A 27,617-nucleotide genomic window follows, 5' to 3' on the forward strand; every position below is an offset into this window, starting at 1 on the left:
ATCTTAAGCGGGGCGTGCGCGTGGCTTCCAGTCTTGCCTGGTTCAGTCTTCGAACACGAACGAGGGAACTCAGCCTCAGCCTCGGGCGGGACCCACGGCCGTTGCTTTATTGTTGATTCAGCTCAGTCCACCTCTACTCCTTCCTCCTCGATGTTCAACTTATCTTGGAACGTTCTTGTATTCAACTGTACATGACTTCAAGTTTGTGGTGATCGTACAGTGTCTGTGGTTTTGGCTTCGCGCGTTACTATTAATAACAATAAGTCTGTCGCGACATCGACCAACGCTCTCCCGACCATACCTCATTGCAGGCAGCTTGCATAGCGACACTACATGTACGAAGCGTAGTGAGAATACACATATTGATTCGTAATGCAGAATTATAACCCACAGTACCCGGGAAGCCAAAGACCTGGTAGTACCGCGAGCTTCTCGCAGGTAGCTCCTCCTCCCCCACCATACGGAGGTAAGTAGTTGTCGACTTGGACCTTGTCTTCCGCTTCAGAACTCCTATTGACGATTGACGCAGCTCCTCAGGGATACACGTCTACCGCGCCGTCAGCGAATAGCCAATGGGCCCCACCTGCCCAAAACACTGGTACACAATGGAATCAACAGCAAGCACCGCAGCGGGCGAGCTGGGGACAACCACCTGCTGGAGGGGTGCAGCAGCCAGGCGGAGGGGGGTACAACCCAGGAACATATGGCCCTATGCCGGGAGCATCATATACCCAAAATCAGCAGCAGGATCAACCGCCTCCACCTCCGCCGAAACCCGAGGGCTATCCTCCGCAGCCGCAGCATACACAGCATGGAACGCAAGGTTGGGGGCAGCAGAGCACAGGTTACCACAGTCAAGGCCAGGGCCAGGGTCAGGGCCAGGGACAGCAAGCATATGGCCATCAGCCCATAGGAGTCCAACAATCGCAATCGCAACCGCAATACAATAATGCGGCTCCTCCGCCGCCCTCACAAACACCAGGCGGTTCATACTTTCCGCCTCCGCAAGGAGGCCGGCCTGGGTCAATCTACGGCGCAGACCAGGCGGGGACATATTCAACCCCACAGTCAGCTGCAGGACAACAACCTCCAAATACTGTATTGAGTCCAAATGAACAACAACCGGCGTATATCCCACCATCGCTCACTGGCCAAGGCGTACAGTCCTACATGCCAGCGAACACGAACCCCATGCCGGGAGTTTACATCCCTCCTCCGCCAGATGTCCCGGCATGGCAGCAGGCCACTCATGCACCTCTGCAAGGCGAAAATAAGAAGTTCACGTACACGAAACTCAACCCGGTCCAAAGCAACTATGGCCAGGGCTATGGGAACCCAGGGGCGCCAAACCAACAAGCCCAGCAGCCGGGTCAATATGGGCAACAGTATACCCAGCAGGCCCAAGCCCAGCAGCCTAACTTTGATCAACCGCCTCAGCATCAGCATACTCACCCTAAACCGCACCATCAACATCAAGCATCACTCCAAGCTGGCCAATTCGTTCAACCTTCTCAACCCCTCCAGCAGCAATTGGGGCAGCAGTTTCAGCCACAGCAACCAATACATCATGATCATCAGCAAAACCAACAACAGAGTCAATTTGCACAACAGCCGGTGGCCCAACCCCATGCTCAAACTCCATATGGACAAGGGCCCCACAGCCAACCAATAATGCAGCAGCAGCAACAGCAGCAGCAGCAACAACAGACTCAGTCGTATTCCCAGCAGGAAGACCAATGGAAGCCCACTCCACCAGCTGAGTATCAACAGCAACCGCAGCAGAACACACAAGTACACTACAACTCACAAGCACCTCAACAGGCGCAACAGCAACAACAGGCATGGCTCCCTGGCCATCAATCCCAAGGTTCGGTTGCTCAACAGTACAATCAAGGGCAAGTGGAGGACATACAAGCTCCCAAACCGCTTGGACGTACCGGAACCACGCCTCCTGACTTTGTGAATAACGTTAGTATGCAAAGCCAACCTGTATCACCGATTCAGGGTCGACAAAGTATGCATTTCGCAAGTGGGCAATCCTTCGGCCTTGCACGTGCTGACTCTGTGTCGTCTATCGCATTGGGAGCTATTCGTAACCAGCAAGCCCAATCTGAGATCAGAAACGCCGATAATAGAACCAGCTCTCCAGCTGTCTCTTCTGTCCCCCCTCCAAAGATTCCAACGCCACCACCTCCTCGCGATTCCAAGGAGAAGTTTAGTGCTTTGGGATTTGGTGGACCCTCTGATTGGGAGCATTTTGGTGACGCCGATAACGAAGTCGATGATGAGGAACTCTTCAGCGGGAAGAAGGATGGACAAAACGAACCGGCGCAACTAGATAGTGTGGAACTGCCAGGATCTCATCCGTGCCCCCCTTCGGCTGGTGGCGAATGGCCCACGCCGTTGGGGAATGCAGCTCAACCAGCGCCACTCAATACCGAGACACAAAGACGTGACACTTATCAGCCCACCCCACCTCCTGGACATAACACTGGGACTCCAGCCCAATCGTACAACTCTTACCAGTCTCCACAGCCGATACCTGCTCCGCGTTCTCCTAAGGCAGGGCAAGGCTTCGTTTCAGGCGATGCCATCGTTAAAACTCAATCTCCGCAGCCTACACAAGTAGCCCAGCCACCACCTGCTCAGCAAAGTTTCGTAATGGACGATGGAGGCTGGGTACCTCCAACACAAAGTACGCCTGTCCAACAGCAGCAACATCCGCCAGCACCAACTCAACAGGGCTTTGTCGTGGACGACGGAGGTTGGTCTACCCAGAATGTGCAAAGGCAGCAAACGCCAGCACAACAGGAACAGAGGCAGCTACCGCCACATCAAGCTCATACTGCAGTTGTGACGAACGATGGTACTGTGCAAAGTGGTCATCCAAGTCAGCCTGGTGCCCAGGAACCCAACGGGTGGACTCATCAGCCGCATAACCAAACGCATGTTTCGGAGTTGAAGGCAAAGGATGAGGCGTACGAGAATCTTAGGGTAGATGCGGATAGACGGATTGCGGACGTGCGTAGTGAGCTCGAAAGGCTCAGATCAGAAAGTGAGAAAGAGAAGGTGGAACTACGGGCAGAGGTCGAGAGACTCACTGTAAAGAATGAAACGGAGAAGGAGAAGTTGCGTGTTGACACCGAAAGACTTCAAGCGAGCGTAGGAGAGGCAAAATCTCACGCAGAGGGAGAAATCACGACCCTGAAAGAGCAAATCGAAGCTATGAAGATAGCAGTAGACCAGGCTAGAGTTCATGCTGAAGCGTCGGACAAAGAGAAACTTCTCGAAATTGAGCGTTGGAAGGAAGATGCCGAGGGGAAACAGGACACAATCAAGGAAAGGGACACGACTATTGCAAACTTAACTCGACAGCTCGACGCTGAGAAGTCGAAAGAGCATCCACCACCCCCTCAGCCGACACCAGCAGATCTCATCCCCGATCTAGATCCTTGGTATGTGGGCGCCCTAGAGCGATTTATCGACATGCTCAGGCGTGAAGCTGCGGAGCCTCACGTGGAAGACAAGATAAAAGTTTTCAAGGAATTCTTAAAGACTGCATCGGCCGCTAGAGGCCTTGACTACCATGACGGACCTCCAGCCACGGCTTTAGCGCAGGGAATATCTTCGTTGCAGACGCCAGAAGCGCCGATTCGCAATTCATTTGACTCGGCAAAGACGAAACAAGATATCCAGATTCAGATTCCAGATACGGATGTTGACGACCAAGTATACCAGTACAGTCCCGGAGGAAGGCCAATAATTGCACAAAGGCCTAATCTGAACTCCAACGAGAGCTCGCATTCGCAGTACTCTTCCAACATCTCGAGCACAGTCGGACAAGACCCCCCGTTGTCAAAGGACTCGGCCACAATCCTTACACCAACAAGCTCCACCGATGAGGATAATAGCAAAACTCCTATTCAGTCTCCACCTGATGAGAAACCACAACCGCAGTACAAGGCATACGTTCCACCTGCTGGGACTAGTAACAACTCAATCCCACCGTCACATCGGCTTTCCTTATCAGCTGCCACAACAGCCCCGGTCACAGCACCAGCACAGGGGACGCCATCAGGATCGCGTGACGAGATCTTCTTCAGCCAGTCTCAATCAAACTCCAAGCCAACGAGCAGGCCTACGACCAGTGCAAGTACCAACTCCGATGTATCCATTCCTGCGCCACTGTCGTTTACTCCACAGCGCTCAGTCACACCAGCCGCCAATAGAAAGGGTGCACTTGAAAGCCTCAAGAAGCTCTTGCCAACAGGCACGACGCCTCTAAGAACGCCTCCACGTATTGATGAGATCCGTAAAAAGAATCAGGCCCTTTCGCATGACTTTTCGTTCATCAATGAAATAATCACTAAATTCGATCAAGACGCCGCACAGATACGCAAGAGGAACGACGATGCTCGCCGTAAGCGTCAGGAAGAATCCGAAGCAGAGACAGATCAGCTTTTCAACGAAAATGAGATTTCGTACGCAGACATCGGCGCCTTGGAGGACGAATTCAAGGAGAAAGAACGCAGGCTCAAAGCACAAGAAGATCGAGACGAGTACAAGTCCTATGTCGAGCAAGTTTTTGATAAGGTCTATGACGGTCTGCAGGCAGATATTAAGATGCTGATGGATCTCTACATCGACACAGAGGCCCTCCTGCACTCTTCGACCTCTGGCGTGCAAGCACTCTCTGGGAAGGACGATACGTTGACGACACAATCTTGCCTTGAGTTGATGCAAGAGCTACACGACAGCATTGAGACACGCCAAGACAAGGTCGTTGCAGCAGTTGCAGAACGCGACAGGCGCTATAAGAAGACAGAAATCCAGCCCCTGTACGCTGCCGGTAACATCAGCAAGATGAAGAGTATTGAAAAGCATTTTGAAAAGGCCGAAAAGGAAGCTGTCTTCCGTGCTAACAGCGAGAAAGCGGAACGTGTTGGGGAATTGGTCAGGGTTGCAGAGGAAGAGATTGTCAGTGCCGTTGGAACCGAGCAGGGAGAGATCGATGCAATTGTTGCTGCCATTCGTGAGGTGGAGCAAGATGGTAAAGATGGAGATGAAAGAGTCTCTGTCATCAAGCACGCTCGAGACACTATCGTTGCACTCAGAAAGTCGTCCAAGGACCTCCTAACTATCCTGAACGCTATGGAGATCAAGCTGAACACTTCTGTGTTGCAAGCTGAAATTGCGAAAGCCCATGTCCAGAATGCGGACCCTAAGAGTATCGCGGATCTAGAGCGCGAAATGGCAGAGGGCGAGAAGAAACTAAACAATGAATTGGCACGCAAGATTAGAGTCCTCGAGCAGGACACTGATGAAGTAGAAGGATTGATTCAAGAGAAAGGAGCCGAAGCGAAATTAAGCGAGGAAGATGAGCGGAAGGTCCGGTTGAAAGCTGCGCTAGAAGAGGCCAAGAGGCGCAATGGCGATATGTGAATGGCATTTTAGATGATGCATCTGGAGGCCGAGCAGTGTGCTTTTGATTTGCAGTCAGATATCCCCTATTGTTGTTGCTTTCTTGATCAGCAATATACCACGATTCATGATTAATAAACTTCATCCTCTGCAACTCTGAACTATCCACTCTGTTTTGGTTCCCAATTATCCAAGTAACTATGAGTAACAAAGGTAGGGAAGGTAACCCAAAGCTTTCCGTTACATCCACCTCGTTCGTCCTCGCTCCAATTATAATAGTCTGATGGCAGATAGGAAGATTCAGAATTGTGTCCGTAAACGAGAGAACGGAAACAATTCTGAGTCTTCCTATCTGCCTCGACCTTTGTGAAGTCAACTCCCACCGTCATTTTACTTGTATTTTTCTTGTCTCGCATCGTGCGCATCGCGGATTTCCACAAGCTACGCAAGTGGGACTGCGAATGGGAATTGAGGGCTTGCCGCAGTTGCACTACAAGGAGGATCAGATCGATGGTGTAATCGCACGGAGCTGGTCGACTCTTACGCATTGCCAGATGTACGTATATTTGACCTTTTTCCCCTATAACACTCTTAGATGCAATTCAATAACAATGGGCTGTCCTGAACCATAATCTCACTAGTGTTTGTATCGGGAGCGTCGGTCCATGGTTGAAAGCATCTCTTGCGAAAGGCTCTGCTGCATCAACTGCAATCAACCGTCCAGTGTCCCTCGTGCGCCAATTCTGTCCCAGACCTAGTTGTTCTAAACGATTGTCCCGGTGAGTACCTGACAAGGGCCCAATGGGTCCATGTGGAGGCAGAGGAGAGATTGCAAGCCTATGCTGGGCTATGATTAACTCGCGGACACTGACAACTACGTGTGAACGGACCATGGATTACCTAAGGCTCGTGCACGGTGGTTGTCTTCTGCTAGAATCTTTATAGGGCTCCATTTTGCATTGGCCTTCCATTATCGTCCCCGGATGTCGCAACAATTGGCGAGGTTTTTGAATTTTTGGGAAAAATCGGTGCTTAGGTCCTTGGGAGGGTGGAGGGGGCTCGCTTCAACAGTGTGTGTGATCTGTCGGCAAAAGAAACTCAGCAAGGGGGGGCTTGAATCCTGATTCCTGAGGTGAAAGATTAGATTCCTCTTGAGCAAAGATAGTACAGAGGGTTGACACGTCTGGTTGTCCACTTGCTAGTTTTATGTATACTTTAACCTTAATCAGCTGCTTTATAGCAAATAAGAAGCTATAGATGCACGTATCATTCCTTGTATCTGCTAAAAACACTAGCAGGCGGACGACCCGACGTGTCAACCCTCTGTAGATTTTGTGAGAGAATCACAGAGCGCTAAGATGGAATGGATAGCTACAGAGGCGGTCAAAATTACTTGTGTAGCGAGTACTCCGTAGTATGTATGTGTAGTATTACCTTTCCCTTGCAGTCTACCAGCATATCGATTGGGCAGTAAAGTACTTATGGTGCACATACACATAATGGCACGGCGTAGGGAGTACGCGTAATGCTGTTACATGTATGCACAGTACGGAGTACTTTATAGTAGTACGGGGGTAGCATGTGCTGGTACGGAGTACGATGGGATGGATTGTCTGATCTTTGATGGCTCTGAACTAGTTGTACAACAGCAACAGCTAAAGATGGCTCCCGCTAGTTCCCGCTGTGTGATTTGTGTGGGGGAAATTAGTAGGTAACATACTGTGTGCAGTTAGGAGCGATCGATGCATTTGTGCTGACCAAACCGAACGACACTGAGGTCCCGACGTAGGTAGTCTTGGACATTGGTCATGACTCTGGGTGGAACGTGTAAGTCTGTCATACTGCTCAACACTTACACGGCAATGATATCTAAGTCGTACCTCATAAATCGAACCCGTACTTCGTCCTAACTAGTGGGAGCAAAGGTGATGCGTTGGCCTTGACTGTTTACTAGTCACATCATTCTGAACGAATACCCCGAATCACTCAATCAGTTGTTTTCTCAACTAACCTCTCCGAAAGTCAACGTCTCAACATTCTCAGGAATCAGGATACGTCAGCCAAATCCAGTATTTACTCATATCATTGCCAAAGGTTAGGTAGGTATGCAGCAGCAGTCCTGACTCCTGCATGATGTGTGGGGGTCTATTAACTCGCCAAGACAAGACAGCGGGAGCGGCAGAACTCCCCACTGGACCAGCTGGGCCCCCATTCAGACGCATTTCTCTTCGAACGACATATAACAGCGACTCCGCGCTCAAGGATTTTCTTTTTTTTTTCTTTTTTTTCTTGAACGTAAATTGCACGTAAACTCTTTCCCAAAAAAATTGACCCATGCTCCCTTGACTTGGATTACACGAGCGACCCTGATAGCAACCAACCACCTATGCAGTGTCGGACTGATATCGTCCAAATCAGCCCCTGTCTGTATCCGATCTTCCGACCTGATACCATTACTACGAATGGAGCCCGTGATTTTGAGTTTTGTTTCCAAGGGATGGAGCAAATGAATTTGCTCTACCAGAGTTGAGTATCCAGTATTCGGCATCTTTACATGCGCTGCACGACAGGATAACGCCCAATTGTCAGACATCAATATATTACAGGATCCTTTGTTACACGAAACTGTGAAACTGCCCTTTTGGTCCGGTTACCCGACTGGATTATAGTAAGGCCGTTGGATTTTACTTATTCGTTCATGGACGAGAGGACATGCTAGAATGATCAAAACACACTGCACAAAAGGGGTCACCAAGCCCATCCACGGAGCGTGCATCACATCAGCTTGCTAGACCCCTGGAGAGTCACTTTCTCGCTCGAACTCGTACAGCGTTCCTCGACCTACTCTGATCGCTATTACCTTTGAGGTCATTTTCCCCTCGCGGCGCTCAACAGCAGAGGGGATTCACACTTCGAAAACTCATCGCAGCGCAAATCGTACACAGCACATAAAGGTCAAAATTACAGCAGGAGACAAGATTGCGAATATTGGTCAACAAAGTACTGCTGGGAATGTCATTCCCAATGCCTACTCGCACGCTGGTATGTTCGCGCAGCTATATTTCGCCGCTTGACGATGTATTGGGTCGTCTGGGAAGACTCAGGCCTGACGGAGTTTGCAGGGAAAGAAGCCAAAGTATGCATATTTTTGGGAATGCGTAAGCTTTTCAATACATATGTCTGGCAAATATTCTGAATACCGACACAGTGCAATTGTGGTCGTCCGTCTATACCGATTAGAAGTCACGCATGTTTGATTTGCGGCACACCGCGATGTGCCAACTGCAAAATTAAGAAAATCCCGGTCAGGTAGTGTACGTTGGACTGAACTCATCTACATATCAGCCTTTGTAGTAATTGGCATGCAGCATGCTAACAAATGCTCCAGTGCTTCGGCAATGTTCTAAATACACATTCATGCCCACAACGTGGAGGCGGACTTGGTGAACAGAGTGAAGCAATCATATTCGTGTCGACAATCACCGATCCGCCATTCTGGCGCATCCATTCACGCGCCTTATGCCCTGCCGTAGTATAATGGATCGGTTCAACATATCGACTTTTGGTTCCATGAGTGCATTTTCTGGTTGTTCCCACTGGTACCTTTTACAAGCAATGAGGCAACGAGTTAGTGGCTGGATGAATGCCACTTGCACTCAACTCCATTAGTTGGTTGCTAGCACTATCCGCAATCCCACCCATTTCAAACAAATGGGGCGTCTTCATGGGACAGTGTGTTGTCGCCATACACCCTATTTTTGGGTCACAGGGCCTGACCTCGACAAGAACAACAGCTTCCAGTCATTTGCGTAACTGATGTGCTTCAATCTTCGGGTTACACCCGGGCCGTGATTGAATATTTCATTCAGTTTCTGTGATCGATGCGGGAATTCTTACTGCATGCAGACCAGATCCGGTGAGAAGATGAACAAGTGGCATGCAGCTGCTTCTTTGCGTGAAGCGTGCTCCATGATGTCATCCGATTGAGAGGACGGCGGGCCGATCCGATAAGCCTTCAGATACTGCTGACCAAAATTTGCACTGCCGCAGAAACTCGCTTCGACATCCATGCATATCTCACAGCCCAACCTCTGGATGCAAGGCTACGTTTCTGCGCCAGCGAAGGGCAAGATTATGGCGATGCCTTTCAAATGCACGAAGTCTTGTGACCTGCTGGATGAGCAAGATAGGCCGAGGCTTGCCAGCCTCGGGCCTTGCAAAAGATAGCTGCCGAAGAGGCTGATGACTCTGCATAGAGTGGTTTAACCAATTGTTGCGATGTGGAATTTCTCCTCGACCATAGACTGTAACCTACGTGGCTCTGCGAAACACCACGATTTTTATACGAGTGGAGGACGACTTCAACTTATCGTCGCATAGGATGTTGGCAACCCAACATGCAAATTTGAGTCATTCAGCATCTATATCATAGCGAATCCGTTCGCGCCGAAACAAGTTCGTCAGACTCCTCTATTCATGGCACAGTGTACCTCAATCAACTCCGTCAACCGTAGTAAGAGTTGGAATACCGCGTTCTTTACGCGCCAAAACTACGAATTTTTCAATCGCGATGTTCAGGATCTAAAAGATGTAAATGCTGATGCTGAGGACGATTTGCAGCTTTTCATCCGCGATTTTGAGAGTTCAGTACCTTCGTGCCAACAACGAGACATTAGAGCATTCTGCCTCGAGAATGAAGTCTTACCTTGTGCGGAACACAACGTAGCATCAACTCGGGAATGGGGCCAGGCTTGGCTCGATGACCGAGAGGAGCTCACTGAATTTTCCAGGACATATGAGGAAAGACTTTCGGCGAATGAATTGCTGTACTTTATGCGTCAGCCTGTACGTGTTTCATTTTAGAATATTGATAATGTGTATATCGGTTCCTAACTTGACAAACAGAGGTTTGGATCTCCTAATTTACCCAATGCCGACAGACGTCTCATGTATGTACTACTTAAAAAATATTCCCTTATGACATGTACATTTGGGGAGTGCTATCATAGTTTCCTGCTGCACTCAGTACATGTTCCCTTTGATGACCGAAAAGAAAAGATACTCTTCCAAAATAAAAGATCTTAGCACGAGCACTGATATGTTATTATAGTTACATTGCTGATCTCAAACCTTCATTTGTCCGTGCTTTGGCCGATACGGTACCAACAAATGAGACCAAACCGCTCAGGGATGCAATTTGGAAGCATCTTACCCTTCAGACCGTCATAGATGTCAAAATTCCGGTATGTGTATAAAGCAGCAACGGCCGTTCACCCCAAATAACATGAAATTAATGGTTTACAGCCCACAAGTTTCCCCAGGTGGAACTTGGAATTCCAAATGCCTTATCTTGCTTTGATCAGAAGGCCATCCTCCCACAAAAACCACAAGGCATTGACCATCAACAAAAAGCCCATCAGGAATTTTATAAGTCTGAATTTCCTTGATCTTCCGCAACCAGACGATGGAGAGATTGGCTCATTTGGCATTTATGAGGCTCAGATATCAGTCCTGCTTTGTGGAGCAGACAATTACCGCTACACAGGCTACGCATTTGTCGATACAGAGTTTCGGGATCGTGATGAAGAAAGTGAAGATGACGAGCCCGAAGAAACGGGCGGGACGAATGATGAAGTAGACATCGATACTCTTTTGGAGGACCCCATCATTTCGGACTGCGAAATCGAGAACACCGTGGATGCCAATAAGCCAACCTGGCCTCCCAGAGAATATTTTCTTACCATTATGGGGACCCGAATGCAGCAGGTCTTGCGGCACTGGCAAGATGTTGTTCACATTGTTGAAGTTGGTGTGCACACCAGTGTACGTTCGATTTGCTTCCGACTCTCCTGGCTTTTGTTTTACTATGTGCGTGGGTTTAGCTAATATGAGCTGCGCAGACCAATCTTGAAATCAACAGAACTTTATCTGATGATTCGGCGTGTAATCAACTTGACCGCGTTGGAAAGGAAATCATGTGGGTCGCGAAGGCGTTCGCGGTTCTAGAGCATTTGCGTAGTCGCCTGGCAATCACAACCGAGGCGTGGGCTTGCTTCACGTCACCCAATGGAAATATACATTACTTCTCAGACATGACATCGCAGGAGATAGGAACACGCATTGACAGCATTAGCGCCTGTTTCAAGGATCTTGAGATGTTGATTCGGAAATTGGATCAATTGCTTCGGGATTGTGAGGCAATGTCAAAATCCGTAAGTGACCCTTGGGTTAATACTTCTGCCCGTCCCTTGGAAGATTGCTGAAGTACCGCAGCTTGATGTCCGCATGAAGCTAGAAACTATAAGGCTCAATCTACAGAGCAACCTTCTCAACCTTCAATCGAACGAGCTGAATCAGGCAAGCCACGCACTGAACACGCAGACGATCGCACTGAACCACGATACGAACCAAGTTGCTTTGGAGACAAAGAAAGTTGCATTCGAGAGTCATAAACTTGCATTTCAAAGTCTCAAAGTTGCTTCGGAAAGCCATGAAGTTGCGAGACTAGGGTTTTCGGTAGGATTCTGGTCTTGGATATCTATCTACAAACTAACGATTGAAGATGAACCAATTTTTCTTACCTACCGGCATCGTTGCGGCACTGTTTGGCACCCAACAGGAAATCTTTTACTTCAAACGCACCCCAATGACTTTCTTAGTTTGTGCGGCAAGCATGACATTTTTAATGTGGGTCCTAGCGATTGGGATATTCATGGTGGGCCGCAGTGAATGGTTCAAGCACGCGAGCCTCAAAGTTAAGCAGGTTTTCATCCACAGGCAAAATACCGGTACGCCATTCTCTATCTCTCTTGTTTGAGTTGCAAGATGGATTCTAATCAAGCCAACCATAGATGAGCCTTCGCTGCAAGACATGACCGACAACGAGCGTAACGTTTAGGAACATAGGCAGTTTTCATGGTCAACTTCATTGATTGTGCGGTCTATGTTGGGACGATGATACTTTCAATGTGATAATGTGAAACTTCACCGTGGATATTTCACCTTTTGTATTAGCTATGTGAAAAAGATGCATAGCTACTCCTAGAGTTGGTTCGTGGGTCGGGGGCAGGGGCGTGATTCTGGCGATAATGATTCATTATTTCTTAAAGAGTCCAGAAGGTGATACTCACTACTAGAATATTTTCCTGAGATTTGCCAGACCTTTTGAACCTAGAGAGCATGGACAGACATGTGCTCTCGCCACTTTCAAGCTTATTGTTGCTAGAGAGAACCATAATTTGGGGATAGCATGTAGCAACCAGTACCCGTTGCAACGGCCTTCAGCTTCCAGGAATACCTGTGCTTGGGAGTGACGCGCTGTGCCGAAGATTCAAGTGTCTACTCACTGTGTTGGCTGAAGTTTAAGGTGTGAAACAATTTCACTGGCTAGGGTAGTTGGGTGTTGGTGCATCGCTGACTGCATGCAACCAATCTCAGCCGTCCACGACGTCAACGACAAATGTAGGTTTGCCAGCACTGCAGGATTGGCAGCCTCATAGCAGGCTTAGAACAACATAATACCACGTCTATGGCATTCCAACCTGATTATAGTCACTCATCTGTCTCGTATCATTTTGACGTGTGAGCACATACATGGTGGCTTGACCAGCCTCAACTTGAACTAAAGAGGGATAATACCTACTAAACAAATTCTCGATTCTATCCAAGTCGTATTTTCTAGTGCACTGCCCGCGAAGATATTGCGAAGGCGACCTTAATATGGGCTATGATCTTGATGAGGCACTGGCCGGCCTTAACCTTCAGATTCCAGAACAACAGCTTGTGCACACCAATGTCTCGAGCCAGCCTTTGGATGTTTGTCGTTATTGTCTTGCCGAGGTCCTGACCGGTACCGTTGGAGGCAGCCTTGAGACAGCTTTTGAATCAATCCAACTGTCCAACAATCCCCTTCATGGTGACTTCACAGTCGTTCTACCCAAACTCTGTCCTGGTAGCAACGCTGAGGAAGTAGCGACGACGCTAATCGAGAAGGTGTGTAAGAATCAACCATCCTGCAAGACGTTCCGATATATTAATTGTTCTCAAGTTCCCTACGGATCATTCCCTTTTCTGTCTCCCATGGTCGGATGGAGTTCGCCTACGCTTCTGCTTGAAACCCGGCACTTTTGCTCAACTCTTGATTCCTTTCATAATCGCGCGCAAAGAGAACTATGGCTTGAACAAATCTTTTCCAGAACATGCCAGCCCAACCAACGAAGACGTACCGCCCCGAATCGTCGTGGAGTTCTCCTCACCAAACATTGCAAGTGAGTTTCAAGGGAAACACCTCCGCAGCACCATCCTCGGCGCTTTCATCAGCAATATCTACGAGAAGCATGGGTGGTATGTCACAAGATTCAACTATCTTGGCGATTGGGGTAAGGACATTGCCCTGCTAGGGATAGGGTGGGAGAAGTTCGGATCAAACGAGGCTTTTGCCAATGATCCCATCACTCACCTACTAGATATCTACCAAAAGATTCATGAACTCTTTCTGCCAGAGCTACTGGCAAGCAAATCGGCCCGTGACGAAGCGAAGAAGAATAATGAGAATGAGCAAGAGGTCACGGCAGTGATCGAAGGAAAAGGGCTGTTCGCTGAGCGAAACGAATTTTTCAAGAGATTGGAGGAAGGTGACGATGCTGCAGTTTCTCTGTGTCAACGAATCCGAGAAGTAATGCTCGATAACTATCGGAATTTCTATGGACGGTTGGGGATCAAATTCGACATCTACTCAGGAGAATCAGAAATCCGGTCTGAGACCATGAGCGAGATTGAAGATCTTATGAGGGAGAGAGGCCTACTTGAGGAAATTGGTGGCTCGTGGGTTATTGACATGAAGAATTGCGGTGCAAAGTCTGGCATTGCAATCATTCGCGACCGTTCCGGCAGCAGTACATATTTCCTCCGCTATCTTGCCGCCGTATTGGATCGGTCGCGAAATCTCGCCTTCGACAAGATGATTTTCGTCGCAGCCGACAAAACGGGTCATTACTCCCGTCTCATCAAGGTGTTCGAAGCGTTGGGGTTGAAAGAGCTCGCCGACAAACTGCAACATGTCTCCTTCAACGATACTTCGCATATGATCGACAGTATTGGTCATGGCCAACAGCCTCACGAAATACTAGATCAATGTGAGAGTGGAGCACTGGATGCGTTGGAGGAGAACAAGAAGATCACTGGCATGCTTGGAACCTCGAAGAGTACAGCTGAGGCTATCGGTACTACGATGATTATCTGCCAAGAACTTGCAACTAAAAGAGCCAGCGATCATGCTTTCGATTTGAAGAGCATGACGAACTTCAAGCCTGGGACTGGTCTCTACTTCGAGTTTTGGAATGCCAAACTGCATGAATATCTCCAGGCGCATCCACCCAACTATGATCTTCTACCAGACGAGTACCAACAATTAGTAGAAGAGGACCAGACCAGTCTTCTCTTAGTCCTAGGGCAGTATCCAGAAATTGTGCAAACCGTACTGAAGTCTCTTGAGCCAGCGACTATAGTCACATACCTGCACAATGTTATCGCTCATCTGGAGGATGTTTTCGCCGAGGACAATGAGGAGCAAGACGACGCTGCTGACGCAGTAAACCCGGGGAATAAGGATCAAAATGATATTTTTGAAGAAGATGTAGAAGACGAAGAAGATGCTGACGGGGATCGGATCGCCGAGGCTGCTGAATGCATGCTTTACGAAGCTACACGTCAGGTATTAGAGAATGGTATGAGACTACTCGGCTTGGTGCCATTAGTTGGACGTGCTGAAGAGCATTCTCGTGTGGACACGCCGGTTGGAACTTGAAGGAGTATGAGGTGCGCTGTTAACGGCCTGCAGTGTCCATGAGAACAGGGCTTCCTCTCGAAAATTGTGACAGTGTGACGTTATGTTTTATGCGGTTTCTTCTCCTGGCTCGACTTGTTTACATTTATTTCATTGACTATAACGTGGTCTCGGGTTTATGTTTATGGGACTGATACTCTGCAATAGGATATACAGAGTAATGAAATCTTTTCATTTCCATTAAATGTGCTCAATTCGATGAGGTAACGATGATATCGAAGGTTGTTATTTGTAATCGGGAATGCCAGGGTACATGTGATAAAAGAACTTCCCTTGTACAATCGAATGGGCAAGATTGTAATCAGGTGTATCTAATGAGCAATTGTACAATGGTAGCTCTCAGCACGTCTTAACAACCAAGGTGCGCATCAAATCACTTGGAAATGGGACAATGTCGGTCCGGTGAAGTGGGTAAACGAATGCGGTATTAGGTTTTGATTCATTTCACGGCCAAAATCATACAAAAATTGATCGAGACAATGATACACACAGATCAGGTGTAGAATGGTCCCTTGCGCTAAGAGTAGTGCTACTGTCCGACATCGCCTGCAGCGCGTCCGACATACGAACGATGAGTATAACCTTGGCGAGGCGGGACCAAAGACAGGGGTGAGTTTGATACAGTCAAGCATGGTTAAGTAGATAAACACCTTACTGAACTATTCAAAGATACTTGTGCTTCTATTATCAACGTTCGTTCATCAAACGTAATGGACTCTGCCCTCGTGAGCTTTCCCTGCCATGACAGCTAAAAGATCAATTTGATGCGCTTCCAACTGCTCGAAACAAGGGTTAAACAGACTGCCATGGGCAAGATGGTACATCAAATGCCCATTACTCATGGCGATGTCGCAAGGATGGGTCTACCGGCACCACATGATCCTCGAAGCGGTTCGCTGAGTTCGCATCCATCAAGATGCAGATCAAATTTTATCAGATCATAATTTTCCACACAGACTAAAGTTCTCGAACATGACACCGCGCGACCTGGGCCATTGGTCCTTGCACATCGCGATATGCAGTGATCGCGATCAACTCGTGTTTCTGGTAGAGTGCCCAGAAGACATTTGCTTGAACTGAGACAATCCCATTGTGCCTTAACAATGTTAAGTAGTGGTCTACTGACCTCGCCTCTGACCATATGATGTTGCCGAAGTAGCTCCATGGGTGGTCGAGAAATTGCATCGAAGGACAGGAAACAATGCCGGATTCGTAACCGCTCTCGCGGGTTTGACATACCTAGAGCGGTAGTACCGTCGCAATACCAGCTTCCAAAGTTGTCTATAGGTCTTGGCTGAGGTAATCGACCGTACTTTATGCCGACGCCGAAGTGCGCCAATGTTGCATTTTTGCGGAGGAAACCTTTGCCCGTTGATCTAAAGGGAAGTGGAGTGGGTACAAATCTTATCAAAAGGACCGAGGGAAAAGTGGGCTCGTTTAAAGCAGAGGCAGAGGCAGATTGTACTTGTAATATAATTACTAGAAACCAAGTAACGGACGCTGGAACGGCGAATCGGTGGTTTTACTAGGGCTTGTCAAATCTTGTTAGCACGGTTTTGGTGCCAATTCCAGTGAAGTCAAAACGGTTTCGTTTCGAAATGGTGCAAGTTGATCCCAGCGAAATGCGATCTCGGCAGAGACCGCGTGGGTCCATGTTCGTGTCGCTCAAAGCGCCATAGACGTCCCCCAAGAGATCGACCTCCTCGTTCAAGTCAGGACTCAGGGAAGCGGAAGCGATGCGCTGGCTTACGAACGGATTAGCAATGCATAGAGAGAGAGGTAGGAATTCGGAATCCAAGGACCATATTCGGAAGGCTAAATTGATTAATTTACAAGTACTGCTGCGGCAAGGTTGGGATGTTTATAAAGAGGAGGGCGGCCACGATGTATTCTTTCGATGCAGCAGCTAAAGGCAGACAGTTCCAACAGTCCCTTCAGGGTCTCTTCCATTCTTTTCTCACTGTTCTGATCTATATATAGCGTACTAGAGTGCTGCTTACCATTGATTGCCCAGCATCACAATGCGTTCCTTTTTGTATCTTGCCAGTCTCGTCGCGGCCGCCGAGCCATTTTGGAATGAGCCTGATACAGGGTTAGAGACCTTCCTCTCCGGTACGAACTGGACCGAAGGAACACAGCCGGCACTGAAAGACATTCGTGGAATTCCCGACTTCGACTTCGCTGCTCGTCAGAAACTTGATAACCAGCAATATTCCTTTTATAGAACTGCTTCCGCAGGTGAATATTCCTACCGCAACAACCTTGAGATCTGGTCCAAAGTCAAGTATGTATTGGTGCCCAGCATTCTCGATGTTCCCCTATCAGCACTCTAATGGCATTTTGAAAAAAGATTCCGGGCTCGTATGCTCACCGATGTTACCAAAGTCAATGAGACACTGGCCACACAGATCCTGGGATATAATTTTTCTGCGCCCATCTTCATCGCACCAGCTGCACGTGGAGCATACGCGGATCCGGAGCGAGCAGAGCTGAACTTTGTGGAGGCTTCAGGTAGTGAGAACACCCTCTACACTGCTGCACTCTATGCTTCCAAAACCATCGAAGAGCTTGCTGCTGTAAAGAGCAATAATACTCTCAATGGTCCTCAGGTTATTTTCCAGCAGGCATGCAAACCCCCCATAGCTTTTTCTGCCTTGGCCTTTCTCTAATGCCTCACTAGATCTACACAAACAGCAACCTGTCGGTCACATGGGATCAGATTGCGCGTGCCGAAAGGACAGGCGCAAAGGCTATTGTTTGGACGATTGATGCCCCAGCCACTTCCGTGCGCCATCGAGCAGCACGCTACGACACAACAAACGCAAATGCGGTGACCTCTGCTTTGACATGGGACATCTATGATCAAATGAAGAATCGTACTAGCCTTCCCATCATTCCCAAAGGAATTTCTACAGTTGAGGACGCCCTCGTTGCTATCGAGAAAGGCGTGAAGGCGATTTACATCTCAAATCACGGTGCCCGGCAACTCGATCATTCACCTTCACCTTTGGAGATCGCTTACGAGATTCACCGCAACGCGCCTGAAGTCTTCAAGAAGGTAGAAGTGCTGGCTGACTCCGGGGTCCGGTATGGGGCCGACGTGTTAAAGCTTCTTGCCCTTGGTGTGAAGGCTGTACGTATAAATGGATGGTTCCTGACTTCACGAGCGAGTATTAACAGACAATAGGTTGGTCTCGGTCGTCCGTTTATGTATGCAAATACATATGGCCTTGAAGGTGTCACAAAGGCCATCCAAATCTTGAAGCAAGAAATTGCGTCGGATGCTGCTCAGGCTGGTATTCATGACATCCAGAACATCTCACCTAAGGTCTTAAACACTAGGGCCCTGGAAGCGGATGTATACATTATGGAAGATTAGATCAAATCATTTTTGCGTTGCAAAATATCAATAAGATTTCAGTTCTTTCAAGCATTCAAGCAAACTTTGTTATTGTCGCGCATCATTTTCGTTTGGCAATGCAAGCTGCGCTATTGTTCTCGCTTCACTATTGATTGTCCTATTGTCCTGTTATCTTACTGTCCCACGATTATAAAATCTTCGGACTCTACGCAGCGCAGTATATTGAAAATAAATCTGATTACAATAGAGATGATGGTTCTCCATCTCATGACTCTTGTCGTCGTGACTTCACGTTGATTTTCCATAACACTCTCTTCACAATTATCGTTGCTGGCCAACGTTTCCTACAAACACAAATCTATCCACGTCACTATTATATCCTCCTCAGGAATCCATTTCTTTTACAGTTATCAAAATCTTTGCACAATGTCGGAAATGACCGATGCTGAAATTCGCGATTTGTTGCGTGCCTGTCCAACATTCAAGTATCTGAAGAGCATTCAAGCCCAAAACCCCGGGACGAAATCAACCCAACAAGTACTCAAAACCTCGAAGCTTGTGCACAACAACAAAATTATAAGACCCCGGTGTGTCTTCCAATACTTTATCGACCCGAAAAATTGGAAACGGCGTAGAAAGCCGAAGAGTTGGCCTCGATATCTGAACTGGCCGCGAGATATCCTCCGCGGCACTCGTCACCCCAAATACGACGAAAGATCGTACAAAGCTGGCAAGCTTAAATGGTCTGAGGATTGTCAAGGCAAGAATTGCCAGGATATGGGCCATCGGAACGCCCGTGAACCGTGCGATTGCGTCACACCTGATTGGCACTCGGTCAACAATACCTCTTGGATGAATCGAGAGATAGAGCTATGGTGGAAAAATCCAATACTGGGTGTGTCGACAATCTCGAAGCGATCGCACCAGTCCGGCGAAATTCTAGGAGAATATTTTGGAGAAATCATTCCAGTCCAAAAGAAAGGAACCGACTGCACGTACTTTTTCTCGCTACCTCTTAGCCAGGAAGACGATCAATCCTTGATCGGTTTTGTCGATGCAGCACGAGTCGGCTCATGGACTCGCTTTATCAATCACTCTTGCCGACCAAACACGGCCTTTGAGTTTCGACGCGTCGGCAGCACCCAGCGTATCGTTATCGTCGCAGAAAGAGAAATCGTTGCCGGAGAAGAAATACTCATAGACTATGGTGAGAGCTATTGGGAGAGCTTGAAAGATGAGGGAAAATATTGTCGATGTGGCAAGGGGTGCAAATATAAGGAGCCAAAAACCAACACTCAGGGAAGACAGATGTAGGCGGCAGTGATCAGAAAATGCCCCAGTATTGAATCATTCTTTCATATCACGTTTCATGGTCTGACCAGAATCGATGTTTCATGATTGAAGGCACTGCAGACATACAGTCGTACATCAAGTGAACTGGGCCTTAATCTCGGTGGGGTCTACAGCTTCATGTGGTTTCCATTGTCTACCACTTAGAACTACTCAAAAGGTCTAAACCCTTGCAAGAATCTAAATGCTCTCATGTAAAGCATTAGGGGGTCAATGATACTGCTTCATCACATTACTAATGTGGTGAGTGCGAATTTGTTTCTTAACAAGCTTCCAGCTACTCCCAATTGTCAAATTCAGCCACAAAGTTGTGCATGAGATAATGATTTCATAACTCTTCTTCTGGAATTTATTCGGAGATTTTCCTTAACACGTGCTATATCAAGATTGTGCGGATGCTATGGAGATCTATAGGTACTGCCATTGTGCACTTTAGACTCCAAGGTCCTCAACCCTAAGCAACCCGTCACCCATCCCAGCAACTGCCCATGTCCCGAATTTGAGATTTGGGTTCCAGGCCAATGAAGTAACGGCAGACGGCTCCTCGTAGATAGTGACGTACTTGATTTGCTCCTTTACATCTTTGCGAGCCTTTCCGGGCTTCAAGTATTGCATGTTTATTTGTTGCACACGGTAGCCTTCATTAAAACGGGCCAGTGGTGCTGAGAGGACTTCCGGGAGGTCAGCCGAACGTGGCGTCCGTGAAGCAATAGGCTCCGTGGTAATATTAGGTCGCTCCGAGTTTTCTGAAATCTTCCCTTGCGTAATTGTTGGTGCAGAAGTAGTTTCAGCTATAGCCTCCGCCACGACCCTGGGCGAATCTTCAGCTTGTTCTCGAGGTTCGCTAATCGAATTCCGCACCCTCAACGACAGCTTATCCACAGACGGTCTCCATTCATGGGTGAACCATATTTGCTGCCATGGGATCTCTTTTGAGTTTAATATCTTAGGGACAGGGTTGCTCGACGTGACCATTCCATCGGCACATCCAATCAAGACACCTGGTTGCACGGGACTCGAAGCACAACATACAATCTGACTCTCTACCCTTAGACTGTAAATGTTTGTGTAGTACCTCCGCACAGTATTGTTGCGGAAGAGGTAATTCTCATCTGGCATAAGGAACGACTGAGTATGCTCGTGCCATGCTTGAATCGTCGCAAAGATGCGACCGCGTGCTGTTGAAACACAATCTGCTGTGGGCGACCTAAGATCGAACAACCTCCCATAACCATCGGTGCCCGTGATGGAGACATATGAAGGCAGCGATGGGTATCCGGAAGCTACCGTTAGCATATATGTGTCCGTAAGCTGTTTGTAAAACCAAGGTTGCAAGTCAAATTCGGCATCATCGATGTTATTTAACGTTTTCGAACGGCGATTAAGTGTCCATACCCCGAGCATACCGGCTGCCGTGCCAGCAGCAAGAGAGAAAGGGGAGAGCCATTGTAAGCATGATGCAATAGTGTTGGGAAGTTGAACATCAAAAGCCGCCTTAGAAAAGTGCATATATTGGGTCTCGAACGATGCATCTTTGGGCGTTGGAAAGGACACGTCTAGGATCTTCACCTTTCCGTCCGACCAGACTCCCGCAAGCAGCCCAAGGTGGACCAAGTCGCTCTTCGTGACCTGTTCAGAGGCAGCTACGGGACACCATTGGAAGTGCCTTGGAGAACCCCAATCAGTGCATATGACTAGCGCAAGTTGGGGTTCGATTGATGGATCAAGTTCGCCCGTTTTGGTAGCTCTAAAGGCCCATATCTGGATCGATGCAGGATATGAGTCCGTCGCTGTGAATGCTGGCGCTCGAGGATTCTCCATCGGTCTATGTGCAACCTTAGCGGCTTGTTCCACGGACACCGCAAGGTACTGCGTGTTACCGTCTTCGTTTGAGGCCCATTGAGTCTCCACGATCTTTGTGCCGAGATTGAGGATCCAACCACGTTTGGTGTCTTTCTTTGCGAAAGGAAGAGCGGTGCTTATGGAGGCTGCTTTCTTCAGACTGTGGAGTTGAGGACCTTTGATCGCACCAAGCAGGATATTGGAGCACTCCGGGCCGTCATTGGCAAGATATATATCCGCTTCTTCACGTCTGATATGCCTGATGTGCTGATGTTGCAGAAATATCTTTGACCCGGTGCTAGCATACCACTGCCTGAATTTGATGACCTCTGCGACCCTCGAAGCTTCATCCACATAAAATGATCGCCTCAGGGATCCACCCTTCCTTGAAGGCAATGTCTCCTGATGCATCCAGTGATCTTTTGTTTGCAAGACTGCAGTCAGGTCCTTCACTTCCGAGCCGAAGAGATCCTTTAGCCGAACCTCGAGCCCTCCGCGCCTTGCCCAATCGTCCACACCTCTCGAGTGGAGTGGGCTGACGCCCATGTTCTTTACGCGGGTGCCCTGGTGTTTGGCGAATGGCTTCACAGGCCTCATTCCAACTCCCGCAGCGGCGGAGGAGATTGGCACTTCCGATGTGCCTACACGAGCACGCTGCTGAAAACCAATCCGGCCGGTTTCCTCTTCCGATGGCTCTGCATCCTCTTCGGAGTACTCCATCTCTTGATCTCCAGAGGATTGCTCAGATTGCTCATTCTGCGCTTCGTCCTCTAGGAATTCATCCGGGTCCTCTTGCTCATCCTGGTCTTGGGGTACGAAGTCGTCTTCGTCTTCGCCTCTCTCCACTCCAACGTTGTCTCTGGAACTAATTCCATCATCATCCTCATCATCGCTGTTTTTGTCCAAGAAGTTGTACTGGTCTTGGACTCGGTAGGATTTAGTTGATTTCTGACGAGCACTCCGCTTAGCCCTCACTGTAAGATGGTCAATCAAATGGACGACACAGCAGAGAGAAATATTGCTACCTGGTTCTGTCATTGAGATTAGTCAATTGCAACTTATTATGCTCAAGATACGGCCAGTGCTGGCAAGGCTCAAAATTTTCGAACTTTCGATAATGTGAAGGTCCTGGAAAGCCTTGTAACTTGTGACAACTTTCTTAATCACCGGCGACTCGTTTCTCACGATCGAGGTGCAACATGCTATTGGCGAATCGGATTGATGAACCTAATATCCTGCCTGGTATGAGTATCTACCTAGGTAGTTAGCAGTGCACACTTCTTGCTAGGAATGTGGAATGGTCCATGCGTGTCTGCGAGAATGTAAGTGGGCAGGCGCCACAAAGCTAACTTGACGAGACAAAACGCCGGTCCCACCGCACAGGCCATCCACGATAATTCGATCAACTGACGTGTGTCCCGGAAAGATTCTTACCCCGCATCTGAAAATTCAAACCTATCATCCAAGAATGAGCCGTACGAATGTTTTACCGGGTTCATATTGTACTTTGAACTCGAAATCAACATCAATTCACTAGGTGGTATGGTCTAGTGGTATGACGTCGCGTTGTGGCCGCGCCAGCCTGTAAGTTGGCCTCCTATCAAATGGAGATTTATAGTCACAGTGTACTGACTTCCTTGAAGGGGTTCGATTCCCAGTACCGCCAAAAAGCTCTTTAGCTTGACATCTTTTTTTGCCTTTTTTGCCCGTTGATGATCACTTCAACATAACTCTTATCCAAGAAGTGGCAGGTGGAACGGAGTTGGAGTTGCCCGTTCTGATTTTTTTTTTTTACATTTGCACCTCTTGTGAAGAACATTGAGCAACTATTCAAGCGGTAGGCCTGATGTCGATTCATTTATTCCATATAAAGTAGTGAACCTATCTATACTACAAGCGAGATTGTGCTCATCACGAATGCCATGCCGTCTCACGTTTGTGGTTATGCCTACTCGTTAACAATCATTATACGGCCATGCTGTTTCTACAAAGTGCGGTCGATAACAGTGACCTATTATTTATTCCTGCCTTTAGTTCTGCTGCGATCATAATCCAGCACCCTCCTCATGCGGTGATTCTGTGCCATCTTCCATCGCACGTAGAGCATAAGGGCATCTTTGATGCCGACGAAAAGGCATCCACCCACAATGCTCCGACCCCATTTCGTCTGCAAGAAACCTGTTGGCTTTCCTGTGGAAGGAGGATTGACCATGCTCTTCGGCAGTGCCAGCTTTAGTGCCTCTCCAACTGCTGCGGCAATGCTGGGAAAGACAACTGCACCAAGGATAGTCTGTGCAAAAGAAGTGGCGCTGAAAGCGATATTTCGCTCACGACGAACACGTTGTTCCAGAGGAACAGCTGGTTGGGCCTGGGGTACGGCCTGGGGAACGTTCGGTGCGGGGGCAGCATTGTCTGCCTCGACAGGTGGTGCCTCGTCAGCGTCCATGTCACCCACTGGAGCCACCTCTGGTGGATTGCCAGGCCCGCGTGCGACCGGTACCGGTGGATTTTCATCGGCGCCGTTGTTGTCTGCTGCTCCACCATTGTTCCAATCTCCAAATATGCCCAAGTCGACTTCCAGCTCAATTGCTTCTTCGACAACGTTCCCATCTTCATCACCTCCGTCAACTTCGGCATTTATGTCGTTACCCACATCGGCGTCAGCGCGGGGTTGTATTTCCTTGAGCCATCTTCTTTCTCTAGGGAGCCAGACCATCTCATAGTATGTGTTATACATGCCACGGACGTAGGGAAGCAGTGCCATCGTGAAGGCGGCACTCGGGGGCCATGAAACTTGGAGTAGCTCATCTCTGGACCCGCCGTTACCAACGAAAAACACAAGGGGTAGGAACGGCAGGAATGAGTCTGCAAACGTCGACCTGCTCAACATGAGCGCCGTGGGGATCATTGGAAGCCCAAGATGCAGTCGCCAGTGATCTCGCAGCTCAATCAAAAACCGTGCACCTAGCGAGTTGTTGTGTATATCCGGTGCTTCATAAAGCGGTCCTAGTATTTGCAAAGCATCCTGTGTACCGAATATCTGGTACACATGTGCTCGTCCGACAAGTGCCAGGGTCGAGTAGGCGGCGCTTCCGACCGTGAGGAGTGTGCCAGGCAACAGAAATAGGCTGGTTGCCATTTCTATCGCCCGCACGCCAGACAAAATCAAACTACTTGGGCGCTCTAGTCGAATCTCTGACTTGCATTGCGGGCACAAAATCTTACTCTGGTGACTTCCGGCACGTCTTCTCGAGTTTGGGGCTTCCATATCCGCAATCCAATCCAGAAGACATTTCTCGTGAGCTTCGAGGACGCATGGACATGGAGAGCGCCATTCAGATGTGTTCTCATCATCTTCAGTCTCATCGCTGAAGCATATCCAACATCTCCGAGGTTCTGTAATCGGCTGCGGTGGTTCGTCCGTGGTGTGTGGATGCGATATTCTAGAGAACTCTAGGTCGGTGTTGTGCGCACTTCTAGATGAGGAAGAGGGAGAGTTGAGCAAGACAGTTTGCGAGTCTTCAGATGTCGTGGAAGAGCTGCCTGTTCGGGCGGGCGTCTGCTGTTGCAAGGAGGCGGAATCATCACGCGGCGACGGTCGACGCTGGGAGACCGCGCGAGGTGGTAACGAGGCCATGATTTGGGGCAATATAGAATGGTAGAAAGGATGGCTAAGTCGATAGATGTCACGTACAATCAGACATGATGGTTGTAGTTGATAGCTACTTCGTGTAGTTGTAGGCGGATGTTTGGTGAGCAAACAGAGCCGAGTTGCGGAAAGACGTCACTGGGCGCACGCGCCAAGGGCCAAAGCCCTTTCCATCAGATGTGTAAGTACTATTTTGGGGCGACTGGAAACATCCACCACGAAGATGGACATGTTGTAGACTGACAGTTCTCTGTATTTTCGTATGATATACCCAACTACTTTCTCTTGTGTATTTATTTCCCAGGTCCGGGCTTAACAGTGAAGATGATAAATCCGAATGCCACGAACATACGCGAACAGGCAGGCAGACCAGAAAGGAATCTAAGGTTCAAGGGCTATCACCTTGTGAAATAATGTGATCACTATACAGGATGGCAAGTGTCACTCACGTAGCGTCGACTGCAACAGCGATAGACAACCTAATCTCGGTTCAAAGCCGTGATTCATGCTAGGCAAGTTCGTCAAAGTGAGAGTATCGATAATTTAATCCAGATGCGTCTAAAGGACCACTTCTTTCGAATTTACATTTCTATGTGTATGTTTTTAACAGCCTCTGGTGGGAACATTCGTTCACCAATTCTCGATTTGGAACTCAAAGATTCTATCTCCCTTTCCATGCTCAATTGGACTTGCGTCTCTGTCAAAAAGAGTTCGTTCAAGGTAAAACACCTTGCCCTCTTTGTCTGCCAGCACGACAATTTGTTTTTGGGTCCCATAACACCCAGCTGTCGCGTCGACAGCCTTGTGCTTGACCACATCACCAATCTCATGGGCAGGCATGTTGTGTTCTTCGAGGTGATCTCTGCCGATGGATGGCACGAAAACGGAATGGCGCAACTGGTTCAAATACATATCCCACTCTTCGTTCTCCTTTTGCCTCGGCATGGTATCGGTGCTTAAGACTCCAAGGAGTCGTTCCACCAACTGTTCCCTGGTCTCATTCTTTTCGACACTGGCGTTGATGGCGGCTCTTGTCCATTCCTCACCATTGACGACTTTTGGCCACGAACGATCGCCGTATGCAGCATTGCTTAGGGCATGGGTCTCCTTTGGCTGTCCTGCAAGGTAAATCAACCCTTCGGCGTCTGGCGTTCGATTGGAAACAATTTGGAGGCCTTTCGTCCCGCCTTTCACGACGTCCTGGATCAGTCCATAGCACAGACTAAATCCTCCCACTCCCTTCACGCCATCTTCTTCAACCAATCTCTTGGCAAATTGAAGAGGCGTTTCGTTTATTTTGAGATCCGATTTGAGCCATGCATTTGGGATTAAGCCTCTGCTTCTTGCTCCGAAGACTAGCTCCTCATCGACTTCGCGGTAGTTGGTAAGAACAGCGATTCGGCCTTGGCGAGTCAAACCAAACCAGGTCCCGTGAGCAGGGCGGTGCAGATCATAACCCCCAAGGACGTGAGTATCCGGCTCAGGCCACCATGTAGCTTCTTGTGTGGGTCGATGTAGGTATTCCTAGGAATCGTCGTCAGCTTGTAATGTCAAGTACCGAGGAGTAGGGAGCAATACATCTCTGTTGTTGAGGAGAATAAACGGGTATTGCGGATGCTCGGTGCTAATAACGGCAATACACATCTTGAAAGGATACAATTTTTATGTATGGGCGATTTCAATCCTCAGAAATGGTGGTTGATGGAAGTCAATGCGTTGAAGGAGGTGGAGTTCAATAATGTGATGTCTTGTTTGTTGCTTGTTGTTTGTTGTTGTATAAGGTACCTAACTTGTACGTAGACAAGTAGTTGTAGGCTAGGCGGTGTGATCTTTGAACGACAACAAACATCGGTCCCTTACCTTTATACACGTGGTTCCAGCACCGAGACTAGGCGTCTGCCATGAATTATGTGAGGTGATGTGGCACGATGGAGGCTTGGGCAATGGGGTGAGTAATTAAGTAAGTATATGGTCAAGATGGGCAGAGTGTGTGGCAGAGATTGGAAGCCAAAGGCTTGCCTCTACCAGCCGTGGGAGAATGGGAAGGATTCGGCCTCCACACATCTGATTGCCACACAAAGGTGAGTAGCTACGGATTAGGTAGTGTAGTGGGTCGAATGATGGGGGCAAGCGAGATATATGGGGAACCC

The 27,617-nt window shown here is 48.5% G+C and overlaps 8 protein-coding genes and 1 non-coding gene across 9 annotated transcripts; 6 read left to right on the forward strand and 3 right to left on the reverse strand.

Moving 5' to 3' along the window:
- The first annotated feature begins 91 nt into the window (after positions 1-91).
- BU24DRAFT_450679 (uncharacterized protein) lies at positions 92-5,663 on the forward strand. Its single transcript, XM_033531044.1, has 2 exons — positions 92-466; positions 530-5,663. Exons 1-2 carry the CDS (start codon positions 373-375, stop codon positions 5,440-5,442), a joined length of 5,007 nt encoding a protein of 1,668 aa, XP_033384415.1. The 5' UTR covers positions 92-372; the 3' UTR covers positions 5,443-5,663.
- A 4,234-nt stretch (positions 5,664-9,897) lies between these two features.
- On the forward strand, positions 9,898-12,319 carry BU24DRAFT_462277 (uncharacterized protein; the record flags this gene model as incomplete). Its single annotated transcript, XM_033531985.1, has 8 exons — positions 9,898-10,266; positions 10,327-10,370; positions 10,532-10,664; positions 10,726-11,244; positions 11,322-11,633; positions 11,695-11,937; positions 11,984-12,209; positions 12,273-12,319. 8 exons carry the CDS (start codon positions 9,898-9,900, stop codon positions 12,317-12,319), a joined length of 1,893 nt encoding a protein of 630 aa, XP_033384416.1.
- A 688-nt stretch (positions 12,320-13,007) lies between these two features.
- On the forward strand, positions 13,008-15,371 carry BU24DRAFT_422414 (Nucleotidylyl transferase). Its single transcript, XM_033527973.1, has 2 exons — positions 13,008-13,413; positions 13,469-15,371. The coding sequence occupies exons 1-2, from the start codon at positions 13,141-13,143 to the stop codon at positions 15,224-15,226; spliced, it is 2,031 nt and encodes a 676-aa protein (XP_033384417.1). The 5' UTR covers positions 13,008-13,140; the 3' UTR covers positions 15,227-15,371.
- Positions 15,372-17,286: 1,915 nt separating this feature from the next.
- Positions 17,287-18,644, forward strand: BU24DRAFT_441440 (S-2-hydroxy-acid oxidase; the record flags this gene model as incomplete). The annotated part of the gene is made up of 4 exons (XM_033530443.1): positions 17,287-17,549; positions 17,616-17,889; positions 17,946-18,398; positions 18,453-18,644. The coding sequence occupies 4 exons, from the start codon at positions 17,287-17,289 to the stop codon at positions 18,642-18,644; spliced, it is 1,182 nt and encodes a 393-aa protein (XP_033384418.1).
- Positions 18,645-19,052: 408 nt separating this feature from the next.
- On the forward strand, positions 19,053-19,940 carry BU24DRAFT_462280 (SET domain-containing protein; the record flags this gene model as incomplete). Its single annotated transcript, XM_033531986.1, has 1 exon — positions 19,053-19,940. One exon carries the CDS (start codon positions 19,053-19,055, stop codon positions 19,938-19,940), a length of 888 nt encoding a protein of 295 aa, XP_033384419.1.
- A 297-nt stretch (positions 19,941-20,237) lies between these two features.
- On the reverse strand, positions 20,238-23,136 carry BU24DRAFT_450683 (uncharacterized protein). Its single transcript, XM_033531045.1, has 2 exons — positions 22,844-23,136; positions 20,238-22,792 (listed from the first exon to the last, which is right to left on the reverse strand). Exons 1-2 carry the CDS (start codon positions 22,854-22,856, stop codon positions 20,409-20,411), a joined length of 2,397 nt encoding a protein of 798 aa, XP_033384420.1. The 5' UTR covers positions 22,857-23,136; the 3' UTR covers positions 20,238-20,408.
- A 218-nt stretch (positions 23,137-23,354) lies between these two features.
- On the forward strand, positions 23,355-23,484 carry BU24DRAFT_t37. The gene has a single exon. It is a non-coding gene; the product is annotated as a tRNA-His (tRNA).
- A 149-nt stretch (positions 23,485-23,633) lies between these two features.
- BU24DRAFT_450684 (uncharacterized protein) lies at positions 23,634-25,563 on the reverse strand. Its single transcript, XM_033531046.1, has one exon. The coding sequence runs from the start codon at positions 25,453-25,455 to the stop codon at positions 23,833-23,835; it is 1,623 nt and encodes a 540-aa protein (XP_033384421.1). The 5' UTR covers positions 25,456-25,563; the 3' UTR covers positions 23,634-23,832.
- A 203-nt stretch (positions 25,564-25,766) lies between these two features.
- On the reverse strand, positions 25,767-27,557 carry BU24DRAFT_370007 (DUF833-domain-containing protein). The gene is made up of 2 exons (XM_033524416.1): positions 27,046-27,557; positions 25,767-26,991 (listed from the first exon to the last, which is right to left on the reverse strand). Exons 1-2 carry the CDS (start codon positions 27,109-27,111, stop codon positions 26,098-26,100), a joined length of 960 nt encoding a protein of 319 aa, XP_033384422.1. The 5' UTR covers positions 27,112-27,557; the 3' UTR covers positions 25,767-26,097.
- Between the last annotated feature and the right edge of the window lie 60 nt (positions 27,558-27,617).

The sequence above is a fragment of the Aaosphaeria arxii genome, assembly GCF_010015735.1.
Source record: "Aaosphaeria arxii CBS 175.79 unplaced genomic scaffold BU24scaffold_4, whole genome shotgun sequence".
In the NCBI taxonomy this organism is placed as follows: Eukaryota; Fungi; Ascomycota; class Dothideomycetes; order Pleosporales; genus Aaosphaeria; species Aaosphaeria arxii.

Coding starts and splice junctions, on each gene's coding strand:
- BU24DRAFT_450679 (XM_033531044.1), top strand. CDS start 373: ATGCAGAATTATAACCCACAGTACCCGGGAAGCCAAAGACCTGGTAGT. Junction 467..529: donor TCCTCCCCCACCATACGGAG/GTAAGTAGTTGT, acceptor CGATTGACGCAG/CTCCTCAGGGATACACGTCT.
- BU24DRAFT_422414 (XM_033527973.1), top strand. CDS start 13,141: ATGGGCTATGATCTTGATGAGGCACTGGCCGGCCTTAACCTTCAGATT. Junction 13,414..13,468: donor CGACGACGCTAATCGAGAAG/GTGTGTAAGAAT, acceptor ATTGTTCTCAAG/TTCCCTACGGATCATTCCCT.
- BU24DRAFT_450684 (XM_033531046.1), bottom strand. CDS start 25,455: ATGGCCTCGTTACCACCTCGCGCGGTCTCCCAGCGTCGACCGTCGCCG.
- BU24DRAFT_370007 (XM_033524416.1), bottom strand. CDS start 27,111: ATGTGTATTGCCGTTATTAGCACCGAGCATCCGCAATACCCGTTTATT. Junction 26,992..27,045: donor TTCTCCTCAACAACAGAGAT/GTATTGCTCCCT, acceptor GACGATTCCTAG/GAATACCTACATCGACCCAC.